Genomic DNA, 16,440 nt, shown 5'->3' with positions numbered 1-16,440 from the left:
CCAGCCACGCGCGAGCTTCCCTTCGCGCTGGAGAGCGGCGCGCGCTCAGTCCTCAGGACCAGAGCTCGGTAAAGGAGCCGGAAGCTTTAGGCTCTTTTAAAGAAACAGCCACACTTTCCCAGCAGCCTAAAGATACTGTATTCTGATTTTAGCCTCCATTAGGTTTCCACTACCCACAACCATAGGCCACGCCCACTCGCGAAGTCCCACCCACCAGAGACCCCTCCCCCAGCCTAGAAGCGCCCCTGACCCTGAAGCCCCGCCCAGGCACCCATCCCGGAAGCTGCGCGCGCAGCGAGTCAGCGGCTTCAGCAGTTGGGGTTGAGTACGCGGCAGGAGCAGACGCTGCGGAAGAAGCGGCACTGGCAGGAGGCGCACGGGTCGCAGCAGGCGGGCGCAGGCGGCTTGCAGCTGTCTCGGGTGGCCACGCAGGGCGTGGGTGGCGGGGGCCGTGCCACCTTCTTCATCGAAGCCTTTTTCTGTAGGAGAGACGTGGGAGGCTGCTGAGCGGTCCACCCTGGTCCCACGCGTCCTCATCTGCAGTGGAGGTCTGGGACCAGAGACCTCGGCCCTGCTGCCCACCTCTACTCATACGCACAGGCCATCCTAGGGGGTCCTGCCCTCCGCCCCCCAACCTGCACACCGCCTTCGTCTTCAAGCTTACCTAGCTCCGACCTGGCCCTTTTCTTAGGAGATCCCACTCAGCCCCAGTTTTAAACACCTTCCGGCTTCACTTCAAGTCTCATCCGCCATCCCTGTCATCCGCTGCCACTGTTTTAGGCCTCATTACCTTCTTCCCCTTAGTGGCCCTGTCTTCTAGAGTTACCATCCTCCAGGGCACCAAAGAAGGCCCTTCCTATGACCGCATCACCTGCGTTAAGGCTCTCCAGTGATTTCTCTGGGGAGAAACAAATTTTCTTTTGGCCCTGGAGGACCTACCTCTGTGTTTGGTCTCTGCCCTCCTCTCCTGTTGTAGGCTACCCCATAGCCTAGGGGCATGCAAGCACTAGTAGTCACAGCCTGTGTGCTGTTCAGTACTAAAATGCGTACAGTGCAACAGAGGAACTGAGTTTTCTAAGTTTAAAGCAAGCATATAAAGCACTTTCCTGTTAAACATAAATTTACTCGGACCACATTTAGCATTGAAATGGAGGTTTGCTGTGTGAGCTATACACCAGATTTCAAAGACTGCATAAAAATAATTTTAAAAGTTGTTTATATAGGGGGGCGGTGGTGGCATGTACCTTTAATCCCAGCACTTGGGAGGCAGAGGCAGGTGGATCTTGAGTTGGAGACCAGCCTAGTCTACAGTGTGAGTTCCAGGACAGCCAAGGCTACATACACGAAGAAACCCTGTCTCAAAAAAAAAAAAGTTTATATGTTTAAATATTAATACTTTAAATATGCCAAGTCTAACGTTTTTAATGTTCTATTAGAAAATAGAAAATTATATATAAAATGGCTTATACTGTGTTTCTATTAGACATTGCTCTAGAGCAGTGGTTCTCAACCTTCCTAATGCTGTGACCCTTTAATACAGTTCCTCATGCTGTGGTGACCCACAACCTTAAAATTATTTCATTACTGCTTCATAACTGTAATTTTGCTACTGTTATGAATCATATTGTGAATACCTTGTATGTGACCCCTTCAGAGTCGTGACCCCCGTGTTGAGAACCGCTAATCTAGATTACTAAATTTTTCATTTAAATGTTTGTAGGCCTTCACCATGCTTCAGTTTCTTCACAGACTGTATCATGTAAAAATGTAAACTTGTTTAGTGGGTTTTTTTTTTTTTTTTTTTTTTTTTTTGGTTTTTCGAGACAGGGTTTCTCTGTGTAGCTTTGTGCCTTTCCTGGAACTCACTTGGTAGCCCAGGCTGGCCTCGAACTCACAGAGATCCGCCTGGCTCTGCCTCCCAAGTGCTGGGATTAAAGGCGTGCGCCACCACCGCCCGGCTTGTTTAGTGTTTTACTTGTGGCCTGGTGTCCCCACACAGATGTACGCTCCACACAGCAATATCTCTTGTTCATGGCTGAATTCCCAGCACCTAGCAGGTACATATACTTTGTTCTCTCCTCCCTGCTGGTTACAGCTGATCCAATTAGCCGAGGCACACTAAAACAGGGATAGTGTGTGAATTCAACAATGCCTCATCAAAGTGTGTGAACCTGTATCCTAGCAGTATGGTTTTAGGTGGTGGGTACGAAAACATTAAATGGTCCTTAATCACTTAGTGAAAAGATGTTCTTTTTTCTGTCTTTCAACTTGAAAGGCTCTGTTTGGTGCTAACATGTCCTTTATTGCTTTCGAACACATTCTTACTGGCTTTTAACAAAGCAGGCTTTAGAGCTTTTAGCAGCTAATAATATCCAGCTGACTTCAACACTAACAGTGCATATATATATTGCATACATATATTTTTTTTTTCATAGTGGGAATTGAACTCATGGCTTTGCATGTTATAAGCAAGCTTTACTACTTCATATCCCCACACTTTTAAAATGTTTATTCTGTGACAACATCTCAATTTGCTCATGTGGGCCTTGATTTTGCTGCATGGCTCCAGCAACCCTTGAACTAGGGGTCCCCCTGTCTCAGCCTCCTAAGCAGCTGGGGTTACAAGCCTGTACTGCTAGGCTCAACTAACAGTGTCTTATTTTCATTGAGTCTTTAACTCTAGCTACAGCAAGTGATATTAGTCTTCTATCATACTTCTATTTTTCAGTGGTTGTGCAGCCCAGGCTCATTCAGAACTTGGCATGTAGTTTGGGATGACCGTGAACTCCTGATCTTCTGCGTCCACCTCTCAAATACTGGGAGTACAGCTGTATGCCACCACACCCAACTTCTGTTTTCTGTTCTTGACATGTTCTGATTTGTAAACAGGTGAGACAGCTGGGCAGGGTAGTGTGGATCTGTAACCTCAGCACTTGGGGCACTCAGGACAAGGAGGATCGCTAGTTTAAGGCAGCCTGCACTACATAGCAAAAGCTTGTTGAGAATGCTCTAAGGCTGAAAGTATGGCTCGGTGATGGAATGCCTGCCTAGCTTGCACAAGGCCCTGTAAAGGAGGAGTTCAAAAAAGAAACTCAGGTCCAGCAAGAGTGGGTCTGCAGCGATTGGGGTTTAGGTAAATATCCAAAAGAATGGGTGGCGGCTTTCAGGAAGGGGCTGGGGGTTCTCAACTAGAAGTGGCAACTTTTTTAGCGGGTGGCTGTTTTGCTCAGTGAACTCAGGCTCTCTGGCTTCTATGGAGGTCCGCCTCAAGGCTCTAGGCCAGGAAACCTTTAGGTCGTTTTCACTTCTTTTGTTTCATGTAGGCCTGGAGATATCTTACATTTAGTTCTCGGCCACGGCTTGCAGGTCTCCCACCCACACTGTGAGAACTCCCAGGCCTACCTTAGATGATCTCTTCCGCTTCTCGGCTTCGGATCTCTTCTGCTTCTCGGCTTCCTGTATGCTGATTTTCTTGGATTTCTTGTTCAGTGCTTCAAAGAAGGGCAGAAAGAGCAAAGCCAGATGTTTCTGGGGTCCAGGTTGTGAAGAGGGAGGGGTAGAGGGGGCTCTGGGAAGTCTCGGAGTGGAAGAGAGAAAGGGACTTCGGGATGGATCACAGTATGGGAATCAAGCCAACAGGTTCTTATTAGCCTGGCTTCAGACCTAAAGAGCAGTGTGCTCTGAGAGGGGGCAGAGAGGAAGTCCGAAAGGGACCTAGGACTGTCTGTGACATCTGTTAGAGACCTGGACTTGGTCTTTTGACCTTGCTAGCCCTTGATCACCACAGGTACCTTTAGCCTTGCAGGTGCAAGTGCATTGTGAGTCTCTGGAAATGGACTCAGTCTTCTGTTACTGGACACATCTGTGTTATCTATGGTTTTGTTTATTTATTTATTTTAAATTCTCGGAGCTCAGAGCCAGGTTCGCCTGACTTGAGTCCATGTAACAGCTGTGTGATCTCCCTGACAATCAATTTTCCTCATCTACAAAAAGGACTCCATTGTGAGTAAAGTATGTTAGTAAAACAAAAAGTCTGACATGGGGCTAGAGAGATGACTTAGCTGTTAAGAGCACTTGGTGCACTTTCAGAGGACCCAGATTTGTTTCCCAGCACCCACAAGGTGACTCACAACTGTCTATAACTCCAGTTTCAGGGGCTCTTCTAGATTCTTCTGGCCTCTGAGGGTACCAGGACTGCACATAGTGCCTAGACATACATGAAGGCAGAGTAACCATCTACATAAAAGTAAGATATTTTTAAAAGTCTGACATAACAATGGTGATTAAGGAATATTGGTGTCTCTCCTTTTCCCTCTTTTGATTTCTCTGATATGTCTAGACCTACAGTTCTCAACCTGTGGGTTGCGACCACTTTGGCAAACCTCCATCTCCAAGAATATTTGCATTAAGATTCATAACAGTAGCAAAATCACCGTCATGAAGTAGCAACAAAGGTAATTTTATGGTTGGGGGTCAGCACATCATGAAGAACCGCAGCATTAGGAAGGTTGAGAACCACTGCTCTAGACCACCTTCCTGTGCTCAGTGAAATGCAACTCAACAAAGAGTTGTGAGCTCACATGTATAATTTGCCTGTTTGAATTCTGGCTCTGGCCATTAGGAACTGATGTCAGTAAGCTCCAGTTTCATCAGCGGTGAAATATAAGGAAAACCAAGAGCTGCCTCACGGAACCTATGCATGTCCCCTTTTATTTTGGTTACAGGAACTGAATCTCGACGTCTTGCATGCTAAGCATGTGCTCTGCCCTTGTGCTCATCCTGAGCCTATGCCCTTTACGATCAGGTGAGATCAAACCAGGAGATGGCTAGTTAATGCCAGACTTCGATGCTCCTTGTAACTTCCCATCCTATGGCAAGACTGGTCTATTGCAGACTTAGTTCTAGTCCATGGTTTTCCTAAGGTTTGTTTTGTTGGGGAGCTTTGGGATTCATTAAGTTTTACAAATGCTAAGTTAAACTAAATCCAGCAGCATCTTGACTTGAGACCTCTTCAGATCTCTGACACACTCAACTTGGTGGCATGCAGAGCTCTCCCAAACCCAGGACACTGTATTTCCCTAGGAATGAGCAAGAAAGAACCATAGCTAAGCTGCTGGCAGCCTGGGCAACAGGCTTGACATACTGTACCCGCTCTCATGGATCAGAGCCTAGGGGCTGGGTCCCAGGCCAGGCTACTTACCCACAACAGAAACAGAAGAGAAATCCTTGCAATTCATGGAGGAGTTGCTACTCAGACTCCTGTCATCTCTGAGCGTCTCCTTGGGTACCAGGTGGCTGTAGACAGCAAGGAAGCATAGGAAGCCCACTAGAGTGGCCAGGAGTAGGCGAGTGACATCCATCCTGAGAAGCCTAAATTGGACAGAGAAGCTGGTTGGTGGTGGGTTCGGAGAGAAGATGGTGGTAGGAGGATGTGCCTTTGGGCTGGCCGTCTGACTCTGCTATAAAAGTATCTCAGCAGGGCAGGAAGTCTGGCAAGGCTGAGGGCAGGGATGTCGATATAGGGAGATGACAGAAAAGGAGAGATGGGGAGAAGAGAGAAAGAGGAGGAAGGGAGGGAGATTGAAAGAGCACAAGAATGCATTGTGTTGGTCTGTGCTGTCCAGAGGGCGGGGTACTGACTCTTTCTGTTTCTTTTCTTTTTTTTCTGTATAAGCAGCAGTCCCAGGGGACCTTAGGCCTAAGCAGAGCTGTTGAAAGTGCCCCCTGGCCCCCCAGGAGTGCCTCACAGTGGCAGAGGTCTTACCAAGGTGAAGAAAGTACAAGTTAAAGGTCAGTGAGAGGGATGAGGGATGAAGGTCCCTGAAGACAAGTGGATGCCATCTCATACACCAGATTCCCTGCTGGCCCAGAGGGAACAGATGCAGGTAGGGATGTGCTAGGGCTTGTCAACATAAGATAAATGGATTTCTTTATTTACTAGCTGGAGTTTGAAGGGGCAGATGGATTTTAGCAGGTTTCTTTCCTCAAATGCCTTTTGTCACTATGGGATTCCCATCCCACCCCACCCAACTGCCCCATTTCCCTCTCTGGTTTTGGAAAAGCCTAGGGTCTGCATTTCCAATGTTCCCTCCACCCGAGACACAAGTACTGTGAGAGAGAAGAGAATAACATAGTTTGCTCATCCTGATCCTACCTACTCCTGGGCTCCCTGTGCCGCTGTCTGGCCAGCTCCAGCCTCCTCCTCTCCACTCCCCACTTGGTGGGTGTGCTGGCTAGTTTTATGTCAGTGTGACACAAGTCAGAGTCATTTGGGAAGAGGGAACTTCGGTTGAGAAACTGCCCCCACCGGACTGGCCTGTGGACAAGCCTGGGGTGCATTTTCTTGATTGATGACTGATGTGGGAGAGCCCAGATCACTGTGGGCAGTACCACCCCTGGGCTGGTTGTCTTGGGTGCTATAGGAAGGCAGGCTGAATAAGCCACGAAGAGTGAGACAGTAAGCAGTATTCCTCCATGGCGTCTGACTCAGTTCCGACTTCCTCTGGTAATGGGCTGTGACCTGAGAGTTGTAACCTGGAATAAACCCTTTCCCCACCAAGTTGCTTTTGGTCATGGTGTTCTAATGCAGCAATAGAGACACTCAGATGGTTGGCATCAGGCGTTCTGCATGTCCGTTACACTGTAGGAGAAGACCCAAGCAGTTGGCCTCCACCCCTTCCAATCTTCTTGAAGTTGTAGCGGATGGTTCTGACCTTTAGAAGTCCACCCACCCATATGGCCCTGGTGCCATTTCTGGTCGCCTCGGATCTTTCTCATCACTGGGCACTGCCTGGCATAAACTCACCGCCAAATTGCTTTCACAAAGCCTAGTTAGTTGAGAGTGAGCACTGGCCCGACCACTGTGTTTTCAGTCTCGTTTTTAGTCTTTAGTCTTGGCTCAGTTTTGCTCAACTCTGGGCAAAAGTGCCCTTCTTGCAGGCTCCAGTTTCTTTCCTGATAAGGTGAGAGGAATGGACTACATCAGTGGTTTGCACTCATATAAGGCTGACTCTTCCAAACAAAGGTGGCAAATATATAAAATGGGGCTAGGTAGCTCAGTTGGCAGGGTACTTGTCTAGCGCACACAAAACCCTGGGTTTAGTTCCCAGTACTACATAAACTGGTGGTGGTAGTATATACCAATGATCACTCTTAGCACTCAGGAGAATGAGAAGTCCAGGGTCATCCTTGGCTATATAGTGAGTTCAAGGTCAGTCTAGGATGTAACTAAGACCCCATCCCCGGCCAAAAAATATAAATAAATAAATAGGTAACACAGAAGCCACTAAATCAGGTCTCACCTGAAGACCGTCTTACACCTGGGCTTCCATGTAAGCCACTGCTTCCCTTGTTTTAAGCTAGTATGAGTTGAGAGTTTTCTTCTCAACCCAAGGCTTTTTTTGAGGGGAAAGGGGGTTATTTGTTTTGGTTTCAGATTTTCGTCTTTTCAAACAAGCTCTCACTGTGTAGCCCACGCTGACCTGGAACTCACAATGTTGCCCAGGTTGACCTTGAGCTTGCCTCCAGACACCGAGTGCTGGGATTAGAAGTATACGCCACCATACCCAGCTTTTAACCCAAGGCGTCCTCAGAAGTACTCTCCTGACATCTGAAATAGGGGTTTATCTTAAAAGTGCCTTAGATCTAGCACCAGACTTCAAGCAAAAACCAAACAAAATCAAAGTTCAAATTTTCTCCAACATGGCAAATAGTGGCTGATAGTTTTCTTCTCCCTTCTCCTCTATCTTTCCCTCTCTTTCCTCTGATACCCCCTTTCAATGTGCAGCAGAATAAGCTAGCATGTATTAGGCTGCCTTTGGGGCTCATATTTAAAAAAACATCTCTTCTCTTTGAACACCACGATCACTGCCTACATCCTGAGACAGACGCGTACAGCAGCAGACTGGCTACGAAGACACGTGACTGTTTCTTTCCATCCTCAAAGACCCTCTCTGAACAGGACATTGGGCAGAATCGTCTATACTAGCATAAAACCCCTCTCCCGGCTTCCCTCACTCACAGTGCAGAGGTGGCCTGGAATATGGGGAGTAAGTGCAGAACTTGACTCTACTGGAGGCCTTCCTCCAGGGACCTGACCGTCTTCCCCAGAAAAGAATCTCAGTCGCCACCTTTGTCTGTCTCTTCCTCTTCCTGACTTTTCTATTTCCTCACCAAGTTTCACTTTGTTCCCTTCAAACAGTCCCCTTGTGTTTTACTCCAGCCTTACTTTCATCCCACCCCATCCCTCTCTCTCGACAGGGTTTCTCTGAGTAGCCCTGGCTGTCCTGGAACTCACTCTGTAGACCAGGCTGGCCTTGAACTCAGAGATCCGCCTGCCCTTACCTCCCGAGTGCAGGATTAAAGGCTCCCCAGCCTCACTCTCAATGGGAAAACTTCATACTGACTCCATCCCCCTGCTTTTCTCTTGCTTATGTATCACCTTGCTCATCTATCAGCTCATCCTCTCAACTACTCCCCCAGGGCCCTGTTCAAAGGCTGGTTCTAAGCACTTCTCTTCTTTCAGCCAGGCCGGCCCAAATGGTACGCTCTCCCTTTTCGAACCCCCTTTCTCTTCAATTCAATACCATGGACATTGTTCAGAGCTTCATTGTTCTTTAATTGTTCACAGGGGCTGTTCTCATCAGCTAGACACAATGCTTTGTGTAAAGTAGGTAACAGTGAAGCTGAGAGAGGTCGGATCTGTGGTTAGACAGACGTGACTCCATCCCTTACCAGTTATATGAGCGTAGAGGGGAAAGAGGTCCTCTGACCCCCTCTACGTTCTTATGTGGGCTCTTTGGTTGGATCTAGGAACCCAATTAGTATAAGCACTGATTAATAAGAGAAAAAGCATAAAGTTTTATTAAATTTACATGTATATGGGGATCTTCACAAGAGAATAAAGTCTGAAGAAATGCCCAAAGCACGATGCTTTTATGTTCTTTAGACAAAGAATAATAAATTTGTAATGACAAGACAATTGGCTATCTGGATGAGGGGAGTAAATTATGGAATTGTTGCTAAGAGATATATGGGGTGAGAGAAATCTAAGGCAGAGGGGATGCTGCATTTAAGAAGCTACAAAAGGTTCGTTGAGATGGCAGGTAGACACAAGGGGATGAGACTTGTAAATGATGCTAAGCAGTTTGAACATTGTCTTCAACTGAAAATGACCGAAGAATTGTGCATGAGAAAAAGGACTTAATCAGATTTGTGACGTAGAAAAATCACTGTGGCTGCTGTGTGGGAATGGGAGGAAGGAAGACAATGAGGAGGTGGATGCTGGCTGGGCTCAGGGCTAGCGACACCCTGCTTCCCGCCATCTTTCCAGCCTTATTTTTCTTGTGTTCATTTTTTACACACACCCATACAATCACTGGAACTGAGTGATTGAGTGTGCAGAAGTATAAATTCCAGCCAGACTTAGCTGCTTCTTGGCCCCTGTGTGAAGCCCATTCTTCCCACTTTTTCTTTTAATTTTTTTTTTCCTTTTTTGAGACAGGGTCTCATACTTAGTTAAGAACATCATATTTGTCCTGTGAGTGTCTATTAAATTGTGGCATAATTAATTGCTGCTTTGGGTAAAGATATTGATGATCCTTACTTATTAAAAAGCAGATGTGCCAGCCGGACAGCAGTGGCACACGCCTTTAATCCCAGCACTCGGGAGGCAGAGGCAGGCAGGTCTCTGCTGTGGGATGTTCTGTATGTCAAATGTGTTGCTGATTGGTCAGTAAATAAATCACTCATTGGCCATTGGCTAGGCAGGAAGTATAGGCAGGACAAGGAGAAGAATTCTGGGAAGTGGAAGGCTGAGATGGAGACACTGCCAGCCGCCACCATGACAAGCCGCATGGGAAGATCCCGGTAAGCCACGAGCCATGTGGCAAGGTATAGATTAATGGAAATGGATTAATTTAAGATATAAGAACAGTTAGCAAGAATCCTGCCACGGCCATACAGTTTGTAACTAATATAAGTCTCTGTGTTTATTTGATCGGGTCTGAGTGGCTGTGGGACTGGCGGGTGAGAGAGATTTGCCCTGACCGTGGGCCAGGCAGGAAAACTCTAGCTACAGTTCTCTGTGAGTTCAAGGCCAGCCTGGTCTACAAAGGGAGTTTTAGGACAGCCAGGGCTGTTACAAAGAGAAACCCTGCCTCAAAAAAACAAAAAGCAGATGTGGTGCTGGGGATGTGGCTCAGGGGATAAAAGCACTTGCCGTGAAAGCAAGCCTGACAAACTGAGTCTGGATCTCCAGAACCCGTGTGAAAGTGAGACACAGAAACATAGGCATCTGTAATCCTAGCCCACCCCTGTGGAGAGATGGGAGGCAGGAGAATCCCCAGACTCCCAGGCCAGCTAGCCTGGCATATTCGATGGGGAAAAGACTTTGTCTTAAACAAGGTGGAAAGGTATACTGATGTGACTTGTGTGTCTGCACCCCCCCCCCCCACATAAGCACCCATGTGCTCACCCCCCCAACACTAAAAGGCAAATGGGGGGTGGGATGTAATTTAGTTGTGCTTGCCTAACAAATAGGGTTTGGATTTCCCCACCTCCCACTCCGTAAATGTGTACACCTATAATATTAGCACTAGATTTTTCTCTGATACATATTGAGTTCAAAGCCAGTCTGGGATACATAACACCCTGTCTCAAAATATAAATAAAGAGGACCTGGTTCAGTCAGTGGATAAAGGTGCTTCTTGTTTTGCAAGTCTGGAGACCAGAATTTGATTCTCAGAATTTACATAAAAGTGGAAGGAAAGAACTGACCCCAAAGAGAAATTGTCCTCTGACCTCCACACTTGTGCTGTGGCGCATATGGCTCCCCTGATAATACTAATGAAATGACATCTAAACATAGATAAGCAAGGAGCTGGGGAGCTGGCTCAGTGGGTAAAGTGCTTGCTGTAGAAGAATGTGGACCTGAGTTTGGGTCCTCATCACCCACAAAGAGCTGGGGGAGCCTGTCTGTAATCCCAGGACTGAGGTGAAGGATTGGGGAGCCAAGTAGACGCCCCAGAGCTTGCTTGCAGGTCCAGCCAGAGAGCAAGCACCAGGTTAAGTGAGAGACTGTGCCTCAAAAAATAAGGTGGGATCTGGGCACGGTGGTATACACCTGCGATTTCAGCAGTTGGGAGGTAGAGGTAGGTAGATCTGTGTGAGGCTGAGGTCAGCCTGTCTACATAGTGAGTTTCAGGCCAGCCAGGGCTACATATTAGACCCTGTCAAAACAAAAACAAAGACACACACAAAAAAGTCACCAACAATAATGATAATGCAGACAGCAGTAGAAAAAGACAGCTAAAGTCAACCTCTGGTGCCACATGCACAAAAATAAATAAAAATAAACAACAAGGCAGATGTGATCTTAGAAAGGTAACTTGTGCTATTATTAACCAATGGTATTTCTCATTAATGTATCAGAACAGATTAATGCAGAGTTGGGTTCTAATGAGACAAAAGTCAGGACTGGTAAGTTTGGATTGTTAGAAGAAAAACAAGTTTGCCTCATGGACAGTTAGCACGATGTTTTGAAGCTTTCAGTTAGCCTATGCTGCTTAGAAATGATAAAGAATAAAACTTAGACTACAAATACAAATCTATTAGAAAATATTTAATTAGTTGCATGCAGTTAAGTATATATTTTAAATTTTATTCTGTAGCTCTAGTCTCTTCCAAAACCAAGTGTTTGTTTAACTTTGGCCTCTAAGTGTTCCAAGGAGACTCCCTGCCCTCCAAATAGCAGAGCTGCAGTTAGTATACTAATTAGAAGAACAAATGCATGGAAATATGGTGAAAGAGTCAGAAAACAGCTCTGATCATGGCAAAACATAAGAGGCGACACCATTGGTCAGGAGGCAGTGTGGCCTCCTTGCATTCTCTACCATAAATGACATGATGTTGCTAGACACGCTTACTGTGAATTCCTGCAAAGAGGAGGAAGGGTAGCTGCTGTGGGATGTTCTGTATGGCAAATGTGTTGCTAATTAGTCAATAAATAAAACACTGATTGGCCATTGGCTAGGCAGGAAATGTAGGTGGGACAAGGAGGAGAATAAAGCTGGGAAGTGGAAGGCTGAGTCAGAGAGACACTGCCAGCCGCCACGATGAGAAACAGCATGTGAAGATACCGGTAAGCCACGAGCCATGTGGCAAGGTATAGATTAATGGAAATGGATTAATTTAAGCTGTAAGAACAGTTAGCAAGAAGCCTGCCACAGCCATACAGTTTGTAACCAATATAAGTCTCTGTGTTTACTTGGTTGGGTCTGAGTGGCTGTGGGACTGGCAGGTGAGAGAGACTTGTCCTGACTGTGGGCCAGGCAGAAAAACTCTAGCAACAGGTAGCTGGGAAATCGGGAGTTAGAAAAGGATTTGGGGGATGATTGAGACCCAGGGACAGAGCTCATGAGCCAGAACATGCATGATGGGATTGAATCAATAGTCTAATCCAATATCACAAATTCAAGGGGCAGAGGGACTCAGGAGTCAGCACCTGGGGGTATGGACATCCATAGTGCGGGCAAAGTGCACATTTATCACTTACTCTGAACTTGGTCACCAGAGTGGTCACAGACACTGCACTGTGCCAGGAGGGGTGGGCAATTTGACCAGGTCAAATGCCCAAATGAACTTGGGACACATCATGAATGATAGAGTAAAAAAAGGAAAGTTCTCCTGATAGATTTAGAAACGGGCTGAGTTTGAGAACAATAAAGCCTCAGTGTAATTAATTATACTTGGTGTTGGGTGAGGGCTAAACATAATACAGAAGCAGAACACATGGGTGTGTGAGGGTCCTGAGATCATAAAGGTTTTAGAATTTATAATTTTATGGATTTTTTGAAAAGCAATTATTACTTATATATTATATTCAACCACGTATAAGGTGTCTAGGTGTCCCCAATTAAAAATATTGAGAGCTGGGCAGGTGACACTTGAGAGGCCGAGGCAGGAGGACTACCCAAGAGTTCATGGCCAGCCTGGTCTGCATAGTGAATTCTAGGCCAGACTCTGTCTCAAGAAAAATTGATGTTCCCACAACAGGAAAAAAAAAAAAAAAAGGAATATTTATTTATTTATTTTAAACTTTAAAAACGTTATGCACATATGTTTTGCCTACATGAGGGTGTCAGGTACCCTGGAAACTGGAGTTATAGACAGTTGTAAGCTGCCATGTGGGTGCTGGGAATTGAACCGGGGTCTTCTGGAAGAACAGCCAGTGCTTTTAACCTCTGAGCCATCTCTCCAGCCCTAACTTTTTTTTTAATTTATGTATTTTTTATGTGCTTTGGTGTTTTGCTTGTATGTATATCTGTGTGAGGGTGTTGGATCACTGGAACTGTAGTCACAGCCAGCCATGAGCCACCATGTGGGTGCTGGGAATTGAACCTGGGTCCTCTGGAAGAGCAGTCAGTGCTCTTAACTGCTGAGCCGTCTCAGGAATATTTATAATAAGCAGGATAAAGACTATGGATTTAATTCCTCTGATTCAGGACAGATTTTATTGTCAAATGAATTCAGGTAAGGTCAGATTTTGATGCCAAATGAGTTACCAAAGGTGTGAGAGGACTTACAGGTTTCAGAATTGGAGGGTTTGTAATTGGATGTAACGATTTCTGGGCCCATCCAAGCCTCATGTGTGTTAGCATTGGATAGCGATGTAGCCATTGCTGTCCTACAGGGCAGCAGTGTTGAAGACAATGGCCGACGGCACTTCCGTTTCCCAGAGAGCTGTCATATGTGGTGCCTTCCTTTTGAGGACAAGGGTTTCCCCTCTGAGAATAAGCCTGAGTTTTGGAAATAGATAATGATTTGCAGACTACTCTGGTAAAAATAGCAGTGTTTTTGCTAAAAAATGAGGTGTGGCCTAGATCATGGGGCTTTTAATTATAGAAATAACATAATTTGTAGCTGATGAGACCAAAATTATGACAGTCAAGTTGAGTGCTTTTCCCCAAAGCTATAAAGCTTGAAAGGCCATAAATTTGCTCTAATGTTGCAAGTTGCTTAAAATATCTTTGGATTTCAAACTTGCCTTGTCTTCAGAGGCAAGTTAATAGTTATACAAGAAAAAGCACCATATAAACCAGCAGTGGTGAGTCAATGCCTGTGGTCCCAGCAAGGGCTGGGTTGCCCAGGCTAGAGGGTTGATTTGACTTTGAGGGCAGCCTAGGCTGTACAGGAAGTGTCAGAGCTGCATAAGAAGACTCTGTCTTGGGGTCTGGGGAGATGGCTGAGTAGTAAAGTGCCTGCTGTGCAGATGTGAGGCCCTGAGTTTGAATCCCTCCACCCAGGCTGTGCCTGTAAACTCAGTGCTGGAGGGATGAAGACAGCTGGATCCCTTGGGTTTGCTGGCCAGCTAGTCTAGCGGAATCGGTGAGCTCTGGGTTCAGTGAGAAACCCTGTCTTAAAAAAATTAAGGTAGACAATGATAGAGGAAGAAACCAGACATCGACTTCTAGCTTCCACATGCACCAGCACACATGTGCACACATGTACACACACATATACAGACACACAAGAGCCCAAATTATACCATTATGACACTAATAATTTAAAGCTACAGAGAACACACACTCCTGAAGAACTAAGCAATATTGTCACAAGGGAAAAACCTGAGATAATCATAGTAAATTCAGATGAATAAGCTTGAAATAATTAGAAACTATCAAGTATAGAAGACAAAGATGATTCAGTGTGAAGTTAATTAGCATCTGTGGATTGGAGAATATAACAAATGAAAAGATGACGTAACCAAAGCAAAATGATGCACGCTTGCCCTACCTGCAAGGCAAGGGATTGTGATTTTCGTGTTGCTCACCCCTCAGTAGACTCCAGCCTGCCCAGGTAGAAAAGGAATTGGGGAAGGGAGAAAAAAAATCAAGATCAGTCAGCATTGGTCAGAATAAGTTGTCAGATATGGGCTTGTGCTCAATTGTAGCATTACTCTCTACAGTCATGGTTGGGCAGCTGGGATAAGATGAGGGCACAGCTCTGCACTTGGGCTCTGGTACCTTCCAGTTTGCCAACGAGACTTTCTAACTTGTCTAGGGTGTCATGGCTATTCTCCGTCTCTGCCTCTAAGTTTTTCCTTTCCCCTTGGGACCTTCTCAAATTCTCTAGCCCACCTCTGGACTCTCACCTTTGGCAGACAGGAGCACCCCCCCCCACCCCCCACCCCACCCCCCACCATCTTTCCTGAGATCCCTATGGAGTGCCAGGCCCTACTTATGTTGTTTGAAGTCCTGCTACTTTGTGAGTGAAGCTACAGAAGTCCAAGCTCATTCTAGCTAACGTCCTCACCAGACCAGCACCCTCCCACTGAGCTGTGTCCCTGGAATAAAATGGAATTTATGTCCATCCTACCTCAAGATGTCCACCTTTATTTAAGCATGTCTTACAGGTCACTAGGGTAATAGAACAAATGACCTCAGACACGGTAAGCTGGTAGCAGTTTATGTTAGTGGGTTACTTTTCTCTTTCCCCAGGAGCAGCGTTCTGAGGCGTGGTATCAGGAGGACACATTCTGCTGAGGTTGGGAAAGAAACATTTAAAGGAAGAAGAGACTGACGAAAAGAAGCCCTGGCCATAAATTTTGCTTGCTTCTCAAGACTGTTTCCTTAAGAGTGGGTCTGAAGAGAGGCAATTCAAGGCACTGAGCCCAGCATGCTGAGGGATTTTGAAAACCAGCCTAAGCCATGACTGATGGGGAACATTAGAAAGTCAAGGTCCACTAAGCATGAGGAATTTGTCAACGTTTGAGCTTGTAGATCTGCTGTCATTGGTTAGCCCAATCCTAGAAGTTAGTGCTGAGCAATTAGCCACTAACCAAAAGCTTACAACCACCCTCGGCTGAGCTACCCTCGCTGCTGCTTGGACAAGTGGATACCACTTCAACAAACCTCCATTCTGTCCTGTCCCATCCATTCACATAGTGGTTCCCGGCCCTGCCCCCCCCCCACCCCGAAACAGTTCAAATCACATTACTCTTTGCTTATAAACCTTTAAACTTCCCATTGTTTTTTGTGGGTTTTGTTTGTGTTTTGGTTTTTCAAGACAGAGTTTCTCCGTGTAGCTCTGGCTGTCCTGGAACTCGCTCTGTAGACCTTTGTAGACCTCGAACTCCCAGAGATCTGCCTGCCTCTGCCTCCCAAGTGCTGGGACTAAAGGCGTGCACCATCACTGCCTGGCTGTTTTTGATTTTTTGACAGTGTCTCATGTATCCCAGGCTGGCCTCAAACTCACTACTTAGCAACTAGGGTCGAAACCTTGATCTTATTTCACTCCCTGAGTGCTGGGATTACAGGCACCACACCCAGCTAGTTTACCACTGTTCCTGAAAGAAAACTCACATTTCCTATAAGGTCTTGCTATATTCTTTGAGTTCATTTGATAGATTTCCCCTTACAAAGCATCATATTATAGACATAT

General features: G+C 46.1%; 1 protein-coding gene and 1 long non-coding RNA gene across 3 annotated transcripts; one reads left to right on the top strand and one right to left on the bottom strand.

Annotated features, from left to right (window-relative positions):
- Positions 1-308: 308 nt before the first annotated feature.
- Positions 309-5,363, bottom strand: Asip (agouti signaling protein). The gene is made up of 3 exons (XM_059261705.1): positions 5,201-5,363; positions 3,403-3,491; positions 309-479 (listed from the first exon to the last, which is right to left on the bottom strand). Exons 1-3 carry the CDS (start codon positions 5,358-5,360, stop codon positions 309-311), a joined length of 420 nt encoding a protein of 139 aa, XP_059117688.1. The 5' UTR covers positions 5,361-5,363.
- LOC131909836 (uncharacterized) lies at positions 2,162-15,960 on the top strand. 2 transcript variants are annotated; one of them, XR_009378936.1, is made up of 3 exons: positions 2,162-4,246; positions 4,340-5,885; positions 15,498-15,960. It is a non-coding gene; the product is annotated as an uncharacterized LOC131909836 (long non-coding RNA). The 2 variants fall into 2 exon arrangements; XR_009378935.1 differs by having other exon boundaries at positions 2,162-4,454; positions 4,725-5,885.
- Positions 15,961-16,440: the final 480 nt, after the last annotated feature.

This window comes from Peromyscus eremicus, chromosome 4 (assembly GCF_949786415.1).
Source record: "Peromyscus eremicus chromosome 4, PerEre_H2_v1, whole genome shotgun sequence".
Lineage (NCBI taxonomy): Eukaryota > Metazoa > Chordata > Mammalia > Rodentia > Cricetidae > Peromyscus > Peromyscus eremicus.
Note: the sequence above shows the minus strand (reverse complement) of the source record. Positions and strands in the feature narration are given on the sequence as shown.

What these genes read in the sequence shown, in the direction of transcription:
- Asip (XM_059261705.1), bottom strand. Translation starts at nt 5,360, where the DNA reads ATGGATGTCACTCGCCTACTCCTGGCCACTCTAGTGGGCTTCCTATGC. An exon ending in CTCTTCTGTTTCTGTTGTGG is followed by an intron (nt 3,492 to 5,200) that starts GTAAGTAGCCTG and finishes CCTTCTTTGAAG; the next exon opens with CACTGAACAAGAAATCCAAG. An exon ending in AGCGGAAGAGATCATCTAAG is followed by an intron (nt 480 to 3,402) that starts GTAGGCCTGGGA and finishes TCTCTCCTACAG; the next exon opens with AAAAAGGCTTCGATGAAGAA.